Raw genomic sequence first — 21,982 nt, 5'->3', positions numbered from 1 at the left:
TTTTTTTAGGGGACACAGCCATGACATTTGTGTATTTAGAAAAATGGGTGAAAAATTTTAGTATTTTTTATTTTTGTATTTTTATTTATTTATCTTTTTTTTTTCTTTTTTTTCTTTTTTTTTTTTTAATCATTTTTATGGTTTGTTGCAACTTTATCAATTAATTTAGTCAGCCTGATCATAAGTCTGTAGATTTTATTTGTCAGGAATATAAGGATTGTATTAAGTGTTTTTTTGTTTTTTTTTTAAAAGACACTCCAACATGTGAAAATGTAGAGATATTCACTGGAAGACTTGCGTCGTGTCCCATATTGCATACTTTTGTCAGTTCACGCACATAAAGTGAGCTGCATTAACTCTGCACTAACTGCAACAGTGCTGGAAAATTGTACATGGTAGCAGTGTCTCAAATGAAAGACTGTGGCTTCACACTTACCAGAAACTATGGTTACATTTCACAACCATTCACAGGTGGTGTTCTACTTTTCATTGATTCCCGCCCCTTTTTCTGGGTAGCCAATATGGCGATCATTGAATGTGAGAAGTGTCTAGCATTCCACAGTCGACTTTTTGACCATTTTGAGGGCGCCAGCAGAGAAATCAAAGTGTGCTGCATCTTTCCATACTGTCAGTGTGAACGCACTTATGCACCCAAAATAGGAAGTGTAAGTGCAGAAGTACAGGATTTGGGACACAGCATTGGTATGGTAAGCCATAAAGGGTGTTTGAAGCTGTGGAGTTTAATGCCATCAGTAGTTAAAACTTTGCATAGCTGATTGTACCTTGATGAGAAGTTGGCTTTGAAGAGCGTGGCAGGTTGGGCAAACCCAAGTTCAACAGTGTACGGTCCACCAAACAGTTTGTTACCTCTTCACTGAAGTGTTCACCACAAAACCTGTTTTTATTAGTGAGGTTTCGTCTTTGTGGTATAAGCACAGCTGATGGTGAGGAAGGCTAAGTTAAGGCTTACGCTTCAATTCTCGTTTGTTTACTTAAAGTAAAAAGTGTTGGAATTTTTTTTACAGGACATCAAAGACTCATGAGGTCAGTGCGAGAACTGATTTAGCTAAGATGTGACTCCCTGTTTGAAGCTGGCCGTCGCTTGATTCAAGAAGACCCCCAATTATGAACAAATATAAGTCTTATAATGTTGAAATAGAGAAGTCTTTAGACAAAACAAATGTTATCGAAGGAATAGCATGTGATATTTGAATTATAAGAAAACAGAGGACCCAGCTGCAGACTTAAAGAAAACAAAATGGAGCAAAAACTTTTCAAGTCCTGTTACCAAACGCCTAACAAATAGGTTTACCTGAAGTAAGCTGGTGAAACAGCTCAAGGAAAATGTTTATAAAGAGTAAAGAGGGGGAATCCAGTGCTGTGAAGGTGTTACACTCTGCTTTAAAAAACAAGCATCTTCAAATTTGGACACCTGTTGGACTAAAGCAGTCAGCAGCACTTCTCCCCATGTGACCTCAACTGTCTGTGAATTACCCTTTGAAAGAAGTAATACCCACAGAATACTGATGTGCGGTCTTCAGTATGAAGTCAGGAGCCAAGGGGCTACAGCAACATTTTCATCATAGCACTCTTCATCGCCATTGACACCTGGAAGTGTTGCATCATGACACTGTTTAGGTTTTCTTTCCAGCATCACTTTCCTCACTTCCTGACTCCTCACCAAGGATCAGATCTGCTCTGTCTCTGCATGAGGTGCTGACAGCCAGGCTGAACACTGCTGGCTGTTTCAGTGTGTGTGTGTGTGTGTATGTGTGTGTGTGAAACAGAAGACGCTGTGGCAGAGGTTTTCTCCAGGCTGAATGAGCCAGACATCTTTATTCCCAGCATCGATTCTGGCTTCACTAATAGATCTGAATGCATTATGATATGTCAGCGGATCTACAGCCAGTCATCCCCAAGTTCCCTGCAATCCCCCCCACCACCATCCTACCCTGTCTCTTCTCAGAAAAGCTTGGGAGAGTAGAAAAGGAAGCAAAATGACAGCGAAATTTACTTTGCATTGCAATCATAGAATCCAGCCAGTGTGAAATTTAATGCAAAGCTTTATTAGAGTGATACTGAATTCTTACAGATGACAGTTAAAGATCCATTTGACTGTTGTTTTTTCTTCTTATTGTTCCCTTCAAATGGTCACCAAACAGATGTGTGCTGTATAACAGTATGTTGTTTCTCTCTGCAGCTCTGTGGGCCTGGCTAAAGCTGCTCTGGAGGCCATTAATGGATTCAACCTGTTTGGAAACCAGGTATGTGAAATATTCACCTGCTCCTTACACATTTCCCTATCTGCCTCCTAATATAGGCCCCAAAGCACACATGTATTTGTTCTAAAGTGCAAGATAGCATTACAGACAAATGACCTATTTTTAGATGAAGTTGGAAGAGGTTTATTACTTCTCAGAGCTGCTATCCTGTACAGACCTGTTGCCCACCTCCCTGCTGCGAAAGTAGCATCTGCAAAACGAGCACAAAGACATTGTTGTGACTCTGTTTCTCCAATCCAGTGTAAGCCTGACCAGGTTTTGCGTGGCTTAGCAAAAGGTGTTTAATGTATTCTGCATAAAAAGAGGAAGTAAACTGCAAAAACTGAAATTCAAGCAAGTCTTCAGTCAGACTTCGTTTCCCACGATTACTTGCACCCACTGTCATGAGTAACTGACTCATGCCGAGGCATGTGTTCATTTTGAAGCAGATGAATAAAGAGCAGCTCTTCTTATTGACACTACTTTACATTGTTCAAGACAACTTTTCCCAGGATGCAATGCAAAGTTATGTAATGACTTGTAGTTATGTAGCCCTATTGTTTGAAACATGACAACATTCAAACTTTGTAAACTCACTTTGCTGTGTGGTTGAGTGTCCAGAAGGTGCTCAGACTATCTGTTTAGTGGTGCTCTGAGACCTGTCTGTAACATTAGTAAACCCTGGTTATTTCCTACCAGAGCTCATCTACCAACTCCAACCTCACCAAGCAGAGCTAACATCTGTCTTTTTTTTCTCTTTGACAGTCCAGCTCCAGTGTCCACCATTACTACATAATTTATCCAAGAAATCTATTTTTAAGAAAAATGTGAACTGGCATGGTGTTGTCATGGAAACTTCTATGTACCATTAAATCAGTCTAGTCCTGGATAACCGGGAAGCTGAGAAAAAGCATTTAGAAACGACCTATTTTGGAGCTGATAACCTCATTTTAAACTGTGGATTACAAACAGGGATATATACTGAGGTGAGACTTTGTTTTAGAAAGTCCTTACATGGACTTAAAGTGATTGCTTGTCAAGAGTAATAAGAATCAGCCAATGGAGTAAGAAACATTTTCTTTTTAAATGTCCCATATTCTGCTCCTTTTCTGCAGTTTAATATGGATCATTGATGTCTTCATGAAATGGTAGTAACATGTTTTGGTCCAAAAAGCCAATAAATCAAGCACAGCAGCATTGTTTCCAGGCTCTCATAGCCCCTCTGTTCAGAACGCTCTGATTTAGTGGGCGTGACCTTCATATGTAAATGAGCCACCGCTGACGTCACTGAGAGCGGCGCCACGAGCTCCAAGTGCACAATGTTTAGAAAACAGGGAAGCTTGTTTACCGTAACATTACAGGCTAAAACAACAGGCTAACCGCAGCTAAAGTTAGCATCCTGAAGCTAACACAGAGACAGGGGGGACACTGAGGAAAAGTTCTTACATCTGCTCCACAGCTGACAGCATTTAAAATACTCACATTTCCAGGGTCCCAGGTTTGTTGGTGGATGGTTGGTAATGCGCCTGGATTCAGGACCAGTCTATTTGCTAGCCCTCTGTTGTACTGTCCAAAGCTGGAAAAGCAGTCGGCCGTGAAGTAACTAGCACACACATGCACAGTTTTACTGGCACATTTCCTGATAAATGAACTCTAGCCACTTTGTCTTATCTTTTTCCGGGATGGAAAGCTTGTGCATGGAACTATGTGGCTGTTTACAGCCAAAAACAGAGCAGTGATGGCTCTTCAACTTTGGCGTTCTTCTCCCTGCTGCTGGAGAGAAATCCCTCCAGCAGCAGGGAGGGGAGTGGGCGGGAAGGGGGCACGGGGTATCTGCTCGGGTGAACCAATCAGGTCAGACTTGCTCCTGATTGGTCAAAAAGGGAATCGCTGATGTCGGCAAATCCCCAAAATCGAAACAGCTCGTATTAGGTCAGGATTTTACATTCACAATCACTACTAAGTAAAAGTTTTGTCATTGAATATCATATTTTGTGGGCTGGGAGGAAAGCCAAAGACCCACAAATTTCACTGAAAGACTTAATAAAGTGATTTTTGCATAATATGGGACCTTTAAGTTTCCTTAAATAATTATTCGATGTCAAGAAAGATGAGAAGCTAAGGCAGGCATCATTTTGTCTTCAATTATCTTGACAATGCCTTTTTCTGGACTTGTTAGGTGATTCCAGCTCAGATTAAGTCATAAGATTTTTCTTCTTTTTTTGTACCATAGTTATGACATAAACACTTGCCTAGATTTTAGATTTTGCACTGTAACTGTGATGTTGTCCTACACTGCAAAAATTAGCTTGCACTTTCTGGTGTTCCTTGCCACTTTGAACAAAAAATAACCATATCTGAAAGTGGCCACACATTCTTAATAACCCATTCCATTTTTGTTCTGTATTTTAAAGTGAAGCTAAAGCATAACTCTAATCAAAAAGGCTCAGCTGTCAGAGCAGTGGTACAAACACCAGCCTCATCAAATAACCTGAACACAAACTAAACTGACCCGTGAACCACGTGCTGGTTGTTTTTAAGTCACACACAGACATTCAATAACTCACTGAGCCCAAACTTTTGTTGATAACTACTCAGACAATAATCAGCAGGTGAAGAACATACCATCATAAAGGAATCTTTGTTTTTGATTCTTCAAAGATGTTTTGAAGTTACACTGAGGGGTAAGAAGACTTCTGACATACAGGGTTGTTGAGTTATGTTCTGATTGAAGGCCACAGTTGTTGGTATTCTGTGGTCTAACTCGAAATATCTGTCTCTGTGTCCATTAGTGGACGTGTTTCTTTCATCTTTCTTTCTTGTTTGGAGAAAAGAAAACAGGGACATTCATTAAACCTGCTAATGGATTAGAGAACGAAAACCTGCACTTAGTGAGTCTGCTCTCTTATTATCTCTTGTCCTCTTGTACCAAAGCCAGCGATGACCATCTAATGCGTCTAGACCTGAAGTGTTTTTCTGATCACAGTGCGGGGCTGTCAGGGTGGGTGTATATTAACGCCGCAGTTTGTTTTTCGCTTTTGATCAGCTGCAAAATGAGGGGTTTAACTGCACCTCCAAATGGATTTTCTCATCGAGCTCATCTTGTTGAAAGAATCAATTTATCGAGGCGGCTGCTTTATGATCCATGCTGCTGTATAGGGTCCCTCTTAGGCTGTGCATGTGTGTGTGTGTGTGTGTGGGAATGAAAGTGCTGCAACCCATCCAGTTGCTTATTAATGATCTCTATCAATCTCGATTTCCCAGCAGACTCCCATCCTTCCAACACAGAATGTAACTCCCCCAGACCCTTTAACCGAAACCTCCACTTTGCTCTGAACTATGCTATCTCGCCTTACTGTGGGGTGTGTGTGTGTGTGTGTGTGTCTCACATGTAGCCTTTGCACATGATAAATGCACACTCAGCCTTCAGTTTCATGAGCTTTTGATTTTTCTGTCATTTAGCTGTAATGTCAAACGCTAAATGCAGAGATAGCAGATTCTAGGAACTATAATAACTCCATGGATTAAATTGAGATGCTGCGAGGAGGATGTTCTACTTTGAAGCCTGTGATAATACTTGCAGACTTATGGGGCTATCATCTAAATCAGACCAAATTAACAACACAAGGATGAAGCAGAGCATCTTTAAATTCACCCCCATGCTTATCAATGCACAGAAAAGATTGTCAAGCCTGCGGCGTCATTATATGCACTCACTGTGGTATTATTAAGGCTATAATTTCACCTACAGGCTGTCACCATTTATTAGCAGCCCATAATAATAGCAGTGACATTGATGGTTTTATGGCAGATATGATGGTGACATGTAATTGACTCATAATAAGGAGACTTTTTATGGTCGGGGGACGTGGGTAGACTCCCACAGGAGGAATAAAGTAAGTGGGTTTGTACAGAGGAGCAGCAGTAGGATGGGAAAGTATACCTGCTTTGAGTCCTCTCCACAGAGACACAGTTTTCTTATCTCTTTTTGACAAACGTGGTGAAATCATTGCTCTGAGTGTTGATTGGTGCTTCACAATTTTTAATTCTGCAGCTCTTTAAGTTTCTCTGGAGCTTAAAACAAACATGTTTGGCCCAAAAGTTACTTGCAGTTCTTATATGATTTCCAATATACCTTTCACTTGTCTGTTAAGAAATATAGATTTCTTTTTGCTATTTGACTATTTAGCATTTTGACTGTAGACTGTGAACAGAGTGGACAGTGTGGCTCTGCCTTTTACCATTGTACGGTTTTAAAGCCAAAATACACCGGTTGGAGGCGCCAGCTAGAGTATGCGCAGTAGAGGCTATGAGGGACTCTGAGAGAATCTAAGTGGAGCTAGGTGGCAAATTTTTTTTTTTTTTCTTAATCCCCGACAAAAAAACACAGGAACGGCAGCTGTCAGTCATCATTAAACGTCATGAAAAGCCTCTTTTTTAACATCTCATAACTAATTAGAATAAAACTTTTCAGAAAAAAAGAGGACTTGAATACAATATAGACAAATAATATCTTCAAATTAACACAAAAATCGGATGTGGGAAACATTTCTACGAGGTGTATTAATTTTTTCATGTTTGACCACAGCCCATCTGGAATGACTGGAGACACATTTTTTGAACTGTATTGCTGCCAGACACCAGGGGGAGCAGTTTTTGTGGTGACCACACTTCCAACTGAGCAAGATGACGTCCCTTTTTTTTTTTTTTTTTTTTACAGTCTATAGTTTTGACAGTTTAAAGAGTCTCAGGGGCTAATCACATGGTACAAACTACAGTACAAACTGAGTTTACAAAGTATGATTGTCATGTTTCCAACAATAGCGCTATGTAACCACAAATGAATACACTACCTTAACACTTTGCATCCTGGGAAAACTAGTGTCAAAAAAAGCAGATCAGCTATGTTTATTCGTTTGCTTTAAAAACAGAGGTACGCCTTAGTAAGCGTCATGTCCTTCTGGCAGGGGTTGATGCTGCTCTTTGGAAACTTTGTATGTATTCTGGAAAAACACAACCACTTCCAGCCACACTGCAAAAACTGAAATCTTATCAAGTGTTTTTGTCTTGTTTTCAGTTGAAAATTTCTTTTAAGACTCATTATGAGCCACATTCACCTCATCAGTGCAGAAAAAGGTCTTGTTTCAATTTATTTAAAGACAAAAATGAGGTCTGAATTCCTTGTAACCAGTAAAAAAAAGCTGCCAATGGAACAAGAGAAAAGTTACTTGTATTAAGACATTATTCAAGTCTCAAGGAAATTTTCAAGCAATTTTTTCTTGTTCCATTGGCAGATTTTTTTTTACTGGTTACAAGAGATTCAAACCTCATTTTTGTACTCTCATAACTTGAAACAAGACATTTTTCTAGATTGATAAGTTGAAAGTGGCTCATATCGAGCATAATAAGACAATTTTTACTTAAAAAAAAGACAAAAACACTTGATAAGATTTCAGTTTTTTGCAGTGCACAGGCATCACTGCAAACAGATAGTCTTCACAGAGCCACTTCCCTCGGACCCAATTCTTCCTGCACTCTATCGTAAAGCTGCAGAAACAGCATCCCCAAAACTCTTTTACTTTTTAAGGCACACTCTGCAAGTAGAAAGCAAACATAAGCCCCACGAGTGGATGACAACATGTAAGCAACTCCAGCATTTTTCAAATCATTAAAAAAGATAAATAGGAGGGAAACAAATTGACTATAAATAAGGACATCCCTGTGTTTTAGTCCACAGTTGGACGATGAACACCTGCCACTTCAAGCTTACAGGGAGCTGTGACTCTTTGTTTAAATACTTACAAATTCTCATTCTCATGAACTCACATTTCATGTCAAAACCAGGCTTACATTAAGTTTCAGTCAAATCTCAGGATTTAAAGTTAAAGGTGAAGAACATTTTCCTCTCAGGTTTTCAGTTTATGCTTCAGAGAAAGTCTGTTTGGACTGCTCAGTTTTATTAAAAAGATAAAGGCTCACTGATCTAGAATGAAGGAAACCACAGTCAAGCAGCATCACTTTGAGGTAGAAACATTCAGAGCACAAACTGTATTTTCCTACTAAGGTTTCCCTCACAGAACCATTTCACAGACACGTCGCACAGCTGCATACATTGGTGGCCAGCAATCCACTGCACTATGCAAATGGCCGTCGAAAAGCTTGCTGATTTGACTAAAAGCCCCAGACGGATCTGTTTTTGAGGAAAAAAAAGGACTCTGGCGATGTTCATACATAATGCATTTGTCTTACATTAGAAACTGCTTAGTGGGTTTTCCGTAGTGACTCTGTCGGCTTTATGTAAGCTCTGATGGATGGATGAAGTGCACTGGACCTGCTTTTTAGAGCCAGCAAAAAGGTTTGATCCCTCCCCTTGTGAAGTGAAAGCCTCCCTCTCCTCTCCATGAGGCGTTTAAGTGCACTGGATAAACGGGTTGCATTGTAGTCGAAGCACATTTTTGCACACAGGTACTTTTAAAGTGAGAGGATGACTTTTGAAACTGTTGTTGGAGCACTCCCACGTCGTGCTTCAAAAGCATGTACAACCCAAAAATACCTACCTCGCTCTACAGTCGTGAAGTGTGTTTTGAAGAGCGGAGGTGTGACGGCGGGGGCTTTAAAGTGGACCTTAAGTTGTTTTAGTCATTTTGTTGTCAAATGTGTTTGCAGTTACATGATGGAGGTGCCTGTGGTGCATTGTCTTGTGTGTGTTTGCATGCAGAATGAGAAGCTGTTCTGTCGTTGTATATGTGCAAGGTGAGTAGTTCAGCCCTGACAGGTGACAGTGTCTGCGTATGTTTTTCTCTGCAGGGCTGCTCGTGGTCGGTGATATTTGTGGACCTGGACGCCCACAACAGGAACAGACAGACTCTGTGCTCCCTGCTGCCACGAGAGTCTCGCTCTCATGTGAGTCAAGTCTGAGCAGCCACTGAAAGCACTCAAAAAGAACAAAACCCTTGCATATTTTGAAAGCCTTGGATGGTGAAAGATGTTAGAATGCATATTTGGCTCTGAACTAATGACCTGTGACAGCTTTTAGGAAAATGTTCACAAAGCCATAGAGCGATGCAGCCTGCTTCCCTTTCCCAACAGAGGAGCAGCTGCATGTATTATCTCTACCCTTCACACACAGAGAAACTGAAATCAAAGCAAATGTTAATGTCTTATTCTAGTACAACTTTTTAACTCAAATACCTAATCAGCCAATCACACAGAAGCAGCTTATTTAGTCATGCAGACATGGAGAAGACGAGCTGCTGAAGTTCAAATTGAGCTTCAGAATGAAGGAGAAAGGTGAATTAAGAGTAGAGATGGACATATATGGATTTTTCCAAGCCGATAGGATACAGATTATTTGTAGTCAAGGAGGTCGATAACCAATGTTTGAAGCCCATATTCATTTGCAGTTAAAGTGCAAATATTAGTGTCAAAATTTTGAACGATACAAACTCCAACACTTAACTTCATTCAAATACCTTTAAGCATGAGTTCATTAAACAGCTCCCAGGCTTAGCAGCATGTTTTACCAAGTTAAATGAAAACTTAAAATAATAAAAAGCCAAAGTTTTCGACAGTAAACTAAGTTTTCCAAAATTTCAATGTAACTGCAATAACTGCAATAACTGTAATAACTGCGCTGCTGATTGGCTGTTACCTAAGCCATGGCTCTGCTTGTAACCAGTCAGATGGTGCTGTGGGTGGGACAGTGTTGGGGACTGAGCAGTGACTGCAGACAGCGGAGCGGCTGCATCAGAGCCGCAACAATGCAGTTTCAAGTTTGTTTCTTATCGGCTGTCAGATTTTAAAATAAGGCAGATGCCGATATTCCTCAAAATGCCAAATATCGGCCCTGATAATCGGCCTGGCTGATAATGGGTTTATCCCTAATTAAGAGACTTATTATTGTTATCAAATGAGCGGTAGTTCTGAGGGCGAAAATGTCTTGTTGATGCCAGAGGTCAGAGGAGAATGGACAGACTGGTTGGAGCTGATAGAAAGACAACAGTAACTCAAATAACCACTGGTTACAACCGAGGTCTGCAGAAGAGCATCTCTGAACACACAACACGTCCAACCTTGAGGCAGATGGGCTACAGCAGCAGAAGACCACACCGGGTGACCCTCCTGTCAGCTAAGAACAGGAAACTGAGGCTACAATTCACACAGCAACACCAAAACTGGACCACAGGAGACTGAAAAATATTTGTAAGGCTGGGCGATTAACGTAAAAATAATTGAAATTGACATTTGGAGCTTTGAACCAACGCAAAGCTGCTGTGCTGATTATTTTGATTTTTCTTCCCTTGTGGTTCTCTCTCTACTAATACCCCCTGACAATACACTACTTGTGTAGTTACACGAGAGGCAGCCAGGTATCGCAAAGAGTGAAGGCTGACAGAAAAACAGCAGCAGAAGTAGCCACGTGACACTGTCCCATCCTGTCCGCTACATACACTACGTTTACATGCAGCTTAGGAAATCAGACTATGAGCTTAGTCAGCACAAGATCAGACTATTAAGATGCATGTAAACAGCTTAGTCAGAATGAGAACAGACTCAGCATAGCTTGATCGACCCATATTGGACAAATCCAGGAACAGAAGCATCATGAGGGGAAACTCAAACACAGAGCTGACAGCAAAAGTTATTTTCTAGATTAAAACCACAGTATTAGAATTATTTTCTTTGCTTGCAAAAAATACATTTTTATTGTTTGTTTGTTTTTTTTCCTTTTTTTAGGATTTTTTTTCACAAGACATCTCCATTCTAGCTGATGTGTGTTTTCATTTCTATTGTTTCAATGAATGACCCTTAATTGTTCATCTGTGCTGGTTAATTTCAGTTACTTGTTTTAAAACTATACAAACTATACAGGATACACTGAGTTGAGAGTGAGATAATCCGACATTAACTGGAATCGAGGTAGAAGGATCAATTCATTGTGGTTTTGATTTTTGCCATAATCACCCAGCCATATTTGTCTGGTCTCATTAGTCTGGATTTCTGCTCCACGCTCAGATGGTAGGCTCAGAATTTGGAGGAAACAACATGAAGGCATGGATCCATCCTGCCTTGAATCAACGCCTCAGGCTGCTGAGATTTTCTTGGCTCACTTTGGGCCCCTTCGTACCAACTGAGCATCGTTAAGACGCCACAGCCTACCTGAGTATTGTTGCTCACCATGTCCATCCCTTTATGAGCACAGTGTACCCATCTTCTAATGGCTACTTCCAGCAGGAAAACGCTCCATGAAGACTTCACTGTTATTAATCGGGGCTGCTGTTTTTGTAACTGATGTCTAGTCTATCTATTCAAAAAATTGTTAAGATAATCTGAATATGGATTCATCAGCAGCAGCAAAAAGGAAGCAAGGTTATGGTTGCTATGCACGATGGCAGAAAACAAATTGCTTTCTAGATTCTTCTGCACTCTGCAGACAACTAAAGGTAAAGGCAGAATATTATGTAGATAAAATCTGAATGCATCCCTAGATGATTAATATTCTGTATATCCAAGCTCAACCACTTCTGCTACAAACCTAAAACCAGTCATGTTGACTTTAAATGTCATTATTTAGTTTGAATTGAGTCATATTACTGATATTTTTCACACACCCACTGTCTTGTTTCCTACACCACGAGGATTTCTTCTTTCAGAGGCTTGAAAGGATAATCTTTACACATTAAACAAACGATCCAAAATGTGTTTGGATATCTACAAGTCAACAATGTATTTCTCTCAAGGTGGAGTCGATAAAAGACCCATACCTGTGCTTTTGAGGATCCAGCTTTAAAATGAAAAGACGAAAGTGAAATGGAAAGTGAGAGGCAGCTGCAGAGCTGGTGGGAGGTGAAGCTGAAAAGAGGAGGAAAAAAAAAGAGAAAAAGTGGTACATGCAGGGAAAGAAGGAGGAAAATCATTCCCTTCCCTCTGCTCCAGAGCTTGCAGACACTTAAATGATCACATCTCTCCCCCTGTGTACTGAATAGCCGCCATCAGCTTGCGAGAAAATGAGTGTAATTAAACGAGCAGCGTGGCATTATAGCTGTGTGAGTGGAGGAAAGATGGAGCGCAGGAGGGAGGGAGAGAGGCTGACAGGCTGCAGCAAAATGTCAAGATAACTAAAATATCAATATAAAATCTGTATCTCTTACACTTTGGCAGGAGATTAGAATCCAATATACAATTCTGGACACATTCAATACCTGCAGTGAATGTGCTCTGCAAGCTGATGGCCCATTTCAGCCGCAGCTGCTGAGGATGTTAACATGTAGATTGGAGCTGAAGCAAGAAGTCAGAGAGTAAGAGGAGGCTGAACGCGACAAAGCAGCAGACACCTATGTGGACTCAAAACAAAACAAAAAAGGATCAAAATACAGTACCTGAAGCTGTGATGACTACATCTCACAGTTTGCATTTACATCAGGTCCCAAGGAAGCATGGTTTTGTGTTCAGCGTTGATTTAACAGACTTTGTTCTCTTGTCTTGAACACAAACCTTCATGGGTTTACAAGAAAGCTGAAATACAGTCTCAGTATCCAACACTTCATTAAAAGATATTACATAGGTGCACGATCCCTTCACTGCTCTGTCTTGAACACTGTATTTTATATTAAAGTGCTAACCTTGGGGAGATTGACACTATTCAACTTTACAAGTTAAACATAAATTGCATCAAGTCAAATCACAATTTTGCATCAGATCACAGCCGTTTTATGAATATAAAATAAAATTATATAAAATTTGTAAAAATACAAAAAATAAATATAATAAAATAAACATTATAAAATATAATTTAAAAAAATAAAATAAAAGGAGAGATACATCCACATTAGAGTCGACACTCAAAGCCCTTAATTAGACGATGGGGTTCATTATTTTAGCTTACACCACATATCAAACCATCTTCCCTGCAACACTTTCCTCTTGATCTGACTTCAGCACATACATAACGTACAGCCCCAAAGATCTAAATTTGATGGGTCTTTGATCAGTCTTCCTCACAGGACTATTACAAAGCACAGGATTGACTCTCCATGAGCAGCCACACTCAGAGCTCTGCAGTCTGTTGATAAAAATAAAACATTATCAGCCATTTGCAGTTTGGCTAAGCTCTAATAGCTATTATTTGCTTAATAGAGTTAACCCAACAAAAATGCAAAAGGGGAATTAGATGCCTAGTCCTAACAGTTGGTCAAGCTTAATAACAATATTCATTCAGAATGATTGTTCTAATTGAAATTTAGTCAGACAAACCTTGATTTTAAATAATGCTGCTGTGGTGTTTTAGTCATCACCAGGAGTTTTGACAAAGAATACACACCTGCCTGATATATGAGCCTCTTAGGTGTATTGTTGTAGACCCCCTTTTTCCTACAGGACTGCCCTCATTCTTGGTGTCACAGATTCATCAAGGAGCTGAAACCTTCCTTGGAAATGTTTTCCTCCATATTTTCATGTCAGCATCACGCAGTTGCTGTAGATTTGTTGGCTGAACATCCATGATGAAAATCTCCTGTTCCACCACATCCCAAAGGTGCTCTATTGGATTGAGATCTGGGGACTGTGGAGGCTATTAGAGTACAGGGAACTCATTGTCATGTTGAAGACACCAGTCTGAGTTGATTCCAGCTTTATGACATGGAGCGTTATCCTGCTGGAAGTAGCCATCAGAAGATGGGTACACTGTGCTCATAAAGGGATGGACATGGTCAGCAACAATACTCAGGTAGGCTGTGGACTTTAAACCATGCTCAGTTGGTACTAAGGGGCCCAAAGTGAGCCAAGAAAATATCCCCCACACCATTACACCACCACCAGCAGCCTGAACCGTTGATACAAGGCAGGATGGATCCATGCTTTCATGTTGTTGACTCCACCATCCGAATGTGGAGCAGAAATCCAGACTCGTCAGACCAGGCAAAGGTTTTCAGTCTTCTATCGTCCAGATTTGGTGAGTCTGTGTGAATTGTGGCCTCTGTTTCCTGAGTTGCTGCCATTTCATTCTTTATTCTTAATTTCATCAGAGTCCCATTAGCTGCTACTGAAGCAGCTACTCTTCCCAGGGTCCACAAACAGCAAACATACAACACAGAATATACACAAAACACACACGAAACACAAGTAACTATGAGCTACATACAAGAACAAAATATACAAGGTGAACTACACAATAACACAAGCACAAAAAATATTCTGTAAGATATACATAGTTTAATATGAAATAAAAGTATCAGCATTTACAACATGTATTGCAGTTATAATCCATCAATATTTATTAATTACAGTTATTTTTAAGACTGGATTTACTGAAAAAATGACCTGAACAATTATAACTGGTACATTATTCCACATTGTCATGGCTCTGTACATTACAGATCTGCACACTGCATTTGTCCTGGGTTAAGTATATGACCATGAGAAGCCTGCCTGGTCCTAAAACCATGTTGATCTCTGACATTTTTTATTTGAAAGTGCAGACAACTTGATCTATAAAGAATGTTCCTGAAGAAATGTGCCAGGTTACATGCTAACCTCTTGTACACCCTGAGCCATGACAGCCTGATGCATAGTCTCTGTGTCAGCCTCACACCTGATGGACATGCTGAATTAAGACTTGCAGCTTTACTTCGTGCTTTTTAAAGCTTAGGAAGATTTGTTTTGGCTGCCCCTGACCAGACTGGTGAACAGTAGTCAAGATGAGATATAATTAATGCCTGTGTCACCAGCACTCTGATAGGAGGGGTAAGAAAGGGAGAACATTGTTTGATGGAGGATAACCCATCACCCATTCTGTTGACAATCCTATTAATGTGCCCCCATGTCAGCTGCCCATCAAGTGTGATGCCAAGCACAAGTGCCTCTTTAACCTGATCAATGAATGAGCTTTTAAGTGATAAGCCTAGCTGACTGTGACTGTAGCAGTATGTCTAGATTTGAACTAAATGCTTTGAGTTTAGTTTCGCCCACCCATTCAGCCACTGACTGTAGTTTAGATTGAAGTGTACTTTTTTTCTTAATTGAATCAAGGTAGCTGGTGAAAAATAAAAAGTTCATTTGTAAAAAATCATTTGTAAAAAATGTAAGCAAAGTAATGGCCCAAGGCAACTCCCCCCTCCACTCTGCACTGTAATTATTGAGGGAAGGACTCCCATTAAAGAACACATACTGCAGCTTATCAGACAAATGTCTGTTCATCCAACTGACTGCTGATGGACTGAAACCATATGACGTTTACTTTTTTCATAATAGCTGATGGTCGACGTCAAATGCTGCACTGAAGTCAAGAAATAAAGTTCCATCCTTCATTTTATTATCAATGCAGGTCAACCATCTGTCTGTCATGTGTGTCAGAGCAGTGTAAGTAAAGTGATCAGCTTTATTCCCATGATCATTTAACTCACTGGGTAGGAGATACTGCAGTATTTGTACAAGAACAACTTTTTTATCAGCTTGCTCAGCAGTGGAAGAATACTGATTGTTCTGTTGTTAGCTGCTGAGCAACTTTCCTGAAAAGGTAACGTGATCGGCTGATTAGATGTTTATGCTGACGAGCAGTGGAGCAGGTGTACCTGATGAAACGTTGTGAGTGTGTGTCTGTGGTTAGGGTTTAATTGACTTTCAACATATGTTAGTTGAACCAGTGTCATACAAACATACATACTTTTTTTGTCAATGATTAAGAACAAATCCAAAGAGCAACTTTGTATTAAACTGAGGACAGTGTTAGTTTATTGGTTTATTCAAACTGACTCTTGTCCACCTGGCAGAACACAGATGCAGCGTTGCTCCCAACCATCAGCTACCCTGCTTTTGCAGTGGATGATGACGCCCTCTACAGTCAGACACTGGACAAGATTGTGCGCAAACTGAGAGGCAAATATGGCTTCAAGCGCTTTCTCCGTGATGGCTACCGCACAGCCAATGAGGACAAGAACCGGCGGTACTACAAACCTGCTGAAATGAAGGTAGGTGCAGATAATGTCCCCAAAAAGAAAAATAAACACTGGATTAATGCTTTATATCATTAAAAATCTCTAAATTTCTAAATACATGATTTTCTGGTCATGGTGACTGAAACATTAGTGTGACTATGACAGTGCACCCTCTTTGAAATAAGATCACCTTTGGCTGATCTTTTCTGTGTCATTAATCTCAGAAAGGTGGAGCTTTGGTGCTTAAAACAGACCAACATGATGTGTCACAGAGGGCACGCATGGGGCAATGACTTAAGCTAAACCAAATAGAGACTCTAAAGCTAAGAATTAGCAAACAGCATTAGTTTCTTGGTTCTCTCTCTGCTCTGTCATGCACTCAGCTCTACCAGCATGCAGACAATTTACTGTGAAAGACACCAAAGCCAGAAAAGATTCATAAGTCTTGATGGCTCTTGCTGCAATTTGCCTTTCATAGTCCAACAGTAATAAATGTGTGCCTACATCAGCAAATACTTCTGGTCATAAAAACACAGATCTATGAGAAGAAACTCTGCCAAGAGGTCATAATACACAGCAGTGAATTAAACTTTTTCCCCAGCAGTAAGTCAAGAATGAATCTGCATTTAAGCATTAATAAAAATGCAGCAGTTACCTGTTTTTCATCAGTATTAGAGCTTAACTATTCAACTGTTATATCTTAAAAACACCTTTGACTAGCACATTCAGTGTTAAATAATCCATGTCTGTATCATGATCGTTCATCAAAAACAACATGGAAGTATATATTTGTAAAAACTATCAGAATTCATACTCTGTGTATGTTGTGTCCAGGTGCACTGACACAGACAGAGGGGATCCTCACTTCCACAGACAGGTGAAGGACAGGACAGTGTGCGGCGTGCACCCTGATGGGGGAGCCATTGAAACTGATTTTGATCTGCAAAGTTTGTTTGGGACTAAATAAGAGCATCCAAGATCTAGAGAATGGGTTTAGGGCTTACTGATGAAATCACCTTGACAAACAGATAAGAAAAGGAGAAGACTCAGAGCTTAAAGAAATATGTTAACTTGCGAGAATGACCCCTAACTTTTGCTTTGGATTTAAGATTTAGACTCTTGTATTTTTTTGTCCAAAAGGATTTTCAGTCCCTGTGAGGACGTTTTAAGTGATCTTGAAAAAGTCTTAATCAACAACTTAAAATGAGGTAATCAGAGCCAAAACAGGTGATTTCTAAATTCTATTTCCCTTTTTTCCTGTCCAAGTGTTGGTAAGGTTGGAGTTGGTAGATGAGCTCTGGTAGGACAAAACCAGGATTCTCTAACGTTACGTGGTACCAACATGTCCCAGAAGAACAGGCTGTGAGTCGTATGACTGTTGTTCTGTTTCACACAAATGCAGTACCTTGTCTGTAGTCTTAATCCTGGAAAAACACCAGCTTTCCCGGATAGTCTTCACGGGAGGGTGCCTTTGTTCCCACAGCCCTATGTTCCCAAATTTCTGATTATTGTTTTTCCCAAAATCTTTTTTTTTGTGTGTGTGTGTGTTTTTTGTTTTTTTTGGCTGACATACAGAAATAAAACAAGGATTTGATGTCTTTAAGCTCTGCTTCAGCTGAAACGCTTCACTCAGCTGATTTCATTTTTTGTTTTTTGTTGTAATGATTGAATGATTGTGATTTCAGCTGCTTACTGAATTAAAATTACTTATTCATTTATTCACTCATCTACTTTAAAGTGCTTCCAAAAATTACTTTAGGAGATATCAAAAACTCACTGGTTTCAAGCTAGGTTCCTTCAGAAAGAGTCCATAAAAGCTTTTGCTTTCTCCCCTGCTTGTTTGTTTGTTTGCTGCAATGAAGTTGATTTGGTTTTGCTGCACTGGATAAAACATAGAAAAATATAAAATAAACAAAAATAAAATATGTTTCTTGTAGTGTTAGCACAAAGTCCACCCAGTGCCCTCTCCTGTTTTGGAATAATAGTGAAGCCCTTTAGGGAAAAAGTAGAAATACTGTAGTTCCTCTCAGGGCTGGTTGCAAAAACCAGGTAATTACCATTAGGTCTCATGTTTGAAGCTCATTTGTACAGATAATCAAATGTGTTTTAAGTCTTTTTCAGAAATAGTCTGAGATATGTGCTGCTATATGTGCTGGTGTGTATTTTTAATGACACATCCTGAGGGATGATAATATACACAGTTTGCATTTTTAGAGTCACTACTGAGATAACAAGAGAGTGTGTCATTGCAAGCAATAGCATAATTGGCCTCAACTGACGACTAGAAGCTGTCAGGGGAGCCCCCAGTTTATCTGCAGGATATTGAGCCGTTTGAGTGATAAGTGAGCACACAGAGGTGTGAAATGCCCAGGGAGTGTCGGACATAGTGTGAGCTCAGGGTGGAGAAAAAGCAGTCTCAGGTGGAGCTGCTCTGCTGTCAGAAGACATGGAGTGAAGCTGTTTTTGGTGCTTGAGAGAGAATTCACTGCGCAGACATCTGTGCTCCCTGTCTGTTTACCATTGACAGGAAGCAGCAGCCTGTGTGATAGACAGTTTTACCAATCAGTCGAGCTGCTCAAGCACAAAACCCCAGGGAGCCCTGCATGTTTACAGCCTCAACAGGCCAAAAAGCTCAGGCCTCACTGGGTGACTGCCTAAGCTCTCTATTTCCCCCTCCTCCTCTACCTCTGTATCACTTCACACACCTTCTTCGTTTTCACTTTGCTCTCTTTCATCCCTCCCTCACCTCCTGATCGCTACTAAATTGCTTCTGATCTTTGCTGAAACACACAGTTTGGAGTCATGCATACCTGTGTAATCACAGAGAGCAGACATTAACCGTTTGAAGGAGCGCGTTCAGGCCCACAGATGTTATGCTCTGCTTAGTGATAGTGAACGCAGCTCCAGTTGAGTTTGTGTGTGCCAGCTCTAACAGCCATTTGTTAATGCATTCGGATGTAATCTCTGTTATCTTCAATCAGTGTGGAGATTATTGAAAGAGATGAGGGAAAAAGATAGTGGGGGCTAATGACATTTTATAGATAGTCAGGCTAAAACACACATACACACACACACACTTTTTTTTTCTTTGTAATGATGGATTTTAAAGGGACCAACAAAAATCAGCAGCTTGTTTGATCTTTTTACAAGCTGACCTTGTTTTGCTGAGAAGAAAAGGTCGTTCTGTAAAAAAAGAAAAGAGTATAAAGAGTAAGAATATTATAGTGTGTAGATGCTGTTTAGGAGAGCACAATATGACACTAGTGCATGACAATAGAGTAACTGTAGTGAATAAGGCCGTGATTCACTTGGCTGTCTCTTCAACTTGTGACTTCTAACCAAATGACTTATGAAGGCTTGAAGACGTGTGGTCTGTACGTGTCGCACTTCCATTCTGTGTGCGATCTATAATAGGATTTCTGGCTCAGTAAGATTCTGAGCATAATCCTGCAAGTGATGGTGCTCGTGTCAGTTCGAGCATTTGTTCTGGAAAATTCTCTCCAACCGCTGCCACATGCTGGCTCCTGTTTGTCTGAGTTCAGCTGACTGTAAACAGGCAGACTGTCACACTGTCACGCCTCTACTCGTCAGTTACTCATTCAGATTGACCAATCAGTCGGTCAGTCATGGCCTGTAAAGCGACACCAAACGTGCATCCATGCAGAGCGGTTACAGTGTTTAATGAAAGCATAAATTCTTGCTTTTAAAGACATAAAGTATCATTTAGACTGAAGGTTTAAGAAATCTCACATGTTGAATCATTTCAATCCGGCTTCCGTCCCCAGCACCACACAGAAACAGCCCTACACAAATCACAAATGACTTTCTCTTGTCCTCTGATTCTGGCAACCTAAACATTCTTATCCTCCTTGACCTCATCACTGCATTTGATTCAATAAACCACGCTATTCTGCTCTACCACCTGGAACATACCATCAACATCACTGGAACTGCACTGTCCTTGCTGAAATGGTTCCTTGCTGACCATCAACAGTTTATTTACATCAAGAACTGCTCTTCTGACACTGTACCTCTGGCTCAAAGCGTCCCCTCAGGGCTCGGTGCTTGTCCCTCTTCTGTCCATCATATACAGTGGGGAAAATAAGTATTGAACGCGTCAACTTTTTTCTCATCACATTTATTTCCAAAGATGCAATTCAAACAAAATTTCTACCAGACATTGGTATTAACTCAGATAATCCACACATGAAAAGAAATCACAACGTTCAGGTCAATAAATGACGGTAATGCAGAATTAAATACAATAACACAGGAAAACGTGTATTGAACATGCTAACTGAGACCCATCTAATTCCTAGTGGAGAAGCCTTTGTTTGCAATGACAGCTTCCAGACACTTCTTGTATGTTTTAACTAATCGCCCACACTGCTCAGGTGTGATTTTGGCCCATTCCTCTGCACAGACTGTCTTTAAATATTCTTTGGTGCCCTCTGGTCAACCCTTTTCTTTAGTTCTTTCCACAAATGTTCAATTGGATTTAAGTCAGGTGATTGACAAGGCCATTCTAACAGATTGATTTTCTATTTTTGAAATCATTTGAGAGTCAACTTTGCCGTGTGCTTTGGATCGTTGTCCTGCTGGAAGGTCCAGCCACGTCTCATCTTCATCATCCTGGTGGATGGCAGCAGATTCATATCAAGAATTTCCCCATACATGGCTCCATTCATTGCTCCGTCAATTATATGAAGTTTGCCAACACCATGAGATGAGAAACAACCCCATGCCATGATGCTTCCACCTCCAAACTTCACTGTTGGTGTAGTGTTATTTGGCTGATGTGCAGAGCCATTTCTCCTCCAAACATAGTATGTAGTATGACAACCCAAAAGTTCAATTTTAGTCTCATCTGACCAGACACCATTCTCCCAGTATTCTACAGGACTGTCAAGATGCTGTTTAGCAAACTTTAAACCAGCTTCAACATGCCTTTTCTTGAGGAATGGAGTCTTGCGGGCAGAGCGCCCATAGAGGCCATGGCGGTGGAGTGCATTGCTTATTGTTTTCTCTGTAACAATTGTGCCTGCTGCCTCCAAGTCTTTCTGGAGCACTTTCAGGGTGGTCCTTGGCTTGTTGAGTACTCTTCTGACAATCTCTCTGACTCCCTGGTCAGAAATCTTGCAAGGAGCTCCTGTGTGTGGCCTGTTGATGGTAAGGTGGTGCTTCTTCCACTTGCGAATAATGGCCCCAACGGTGCTGACTGGAATATTCAGGTGCTTTGATATAAGTCTGTAACCAGTTCCATTCTGATGCTGAGCAACAATCAGGTTGTGAATGTCTTCAGAGAGCTCTTTGCCTTTACCCATCATGAGGTGTGTGGTATTTACTGCTTGGTGAAAAAACAAACTTTTTTATAGGACCATCAATTTGCTGTAGCCCAGCTGATGTTGGTTTGCACTAATTGGAAGTTCAAGTAATAATTACTTACAGATTTCAGGTGGTATGGCACATTTCCTTGCCAAAGTATACAGCCTTTCCATGGTGTGTTCAATACTTTTTTCCTGTGTTATTGCACTTAATTCCACATAATCATTATTTATGGACCTGAATGTTCTGATTTCTTTTTATGTGTGGATTATTTGAGTTAATACCAATGTCTGGTACAAATTTCATTTGAATTGCAGCTTTGGAAATAAATGTGATGAGAAAAAAGTTGATGCGTGCAATACTTATTTCCCCCACTGTATTTGCTCCCCCTTGGTGACATCATCCATCAACACGGCCTTAATTTTCATTATTATGCAGATGACATACAGCTTCACATTTCCACCA

General features: G+C 40.4%; 1 protein-coding gene across 3 annotated transcripts in view; it reads left to right on the top strand.

The window, feature by feature from the left end:
* phkb (phosphorylase kinase, beta) overlaps positions 1-21,982 on the top strand; it is a 194,855-nt gene that overhangs the window by 58,596 nt on the left and 114,277 nt on the right. For all 3 annotated transcript variants that reach the window (XM_074666021.1, XM_074666020.1, XM_074666019.1), the window contains 3 exons: positions 2,201-2,264; positions 9,069-9,164; positions 16,028-16,225. In XM_074666021.1, coding sequence (XP_074522122.1) covers positions 2,201-2,264; positions 9,069-9,164; positions 16,028-16,225 — 358 coding nt within the window. The remainder of the gene's footprint in view (positions 1-2,200; positions 2,265-9,068; positions 9,165-16,027; positions 16,226-21,982) is intronic.

Source organism: Halichoeres trimaculatus, unplaced genomic scaffold (genome assembly GCF_033239565.1).
Source record: "Halichoeres trimaculatus isolate MK-OKI-2021-1 unplaced genomic scaffold, fHalTri1.1 fHalTri1_scaffold_3, whole genome shotgun sequence".
Classification (NCBI taxonomy): domain Eukaryota; kingdom Metazoa; phylum Chordata; class Actinopteri; order Labriformes; family Labridae; genus Halichoeres; species Halichoeres trimaculatus.
Note: the sequence above shows the minus strand (reverse complement) of the source record. Positions and strands in the feature narration are given on the sequence as shown.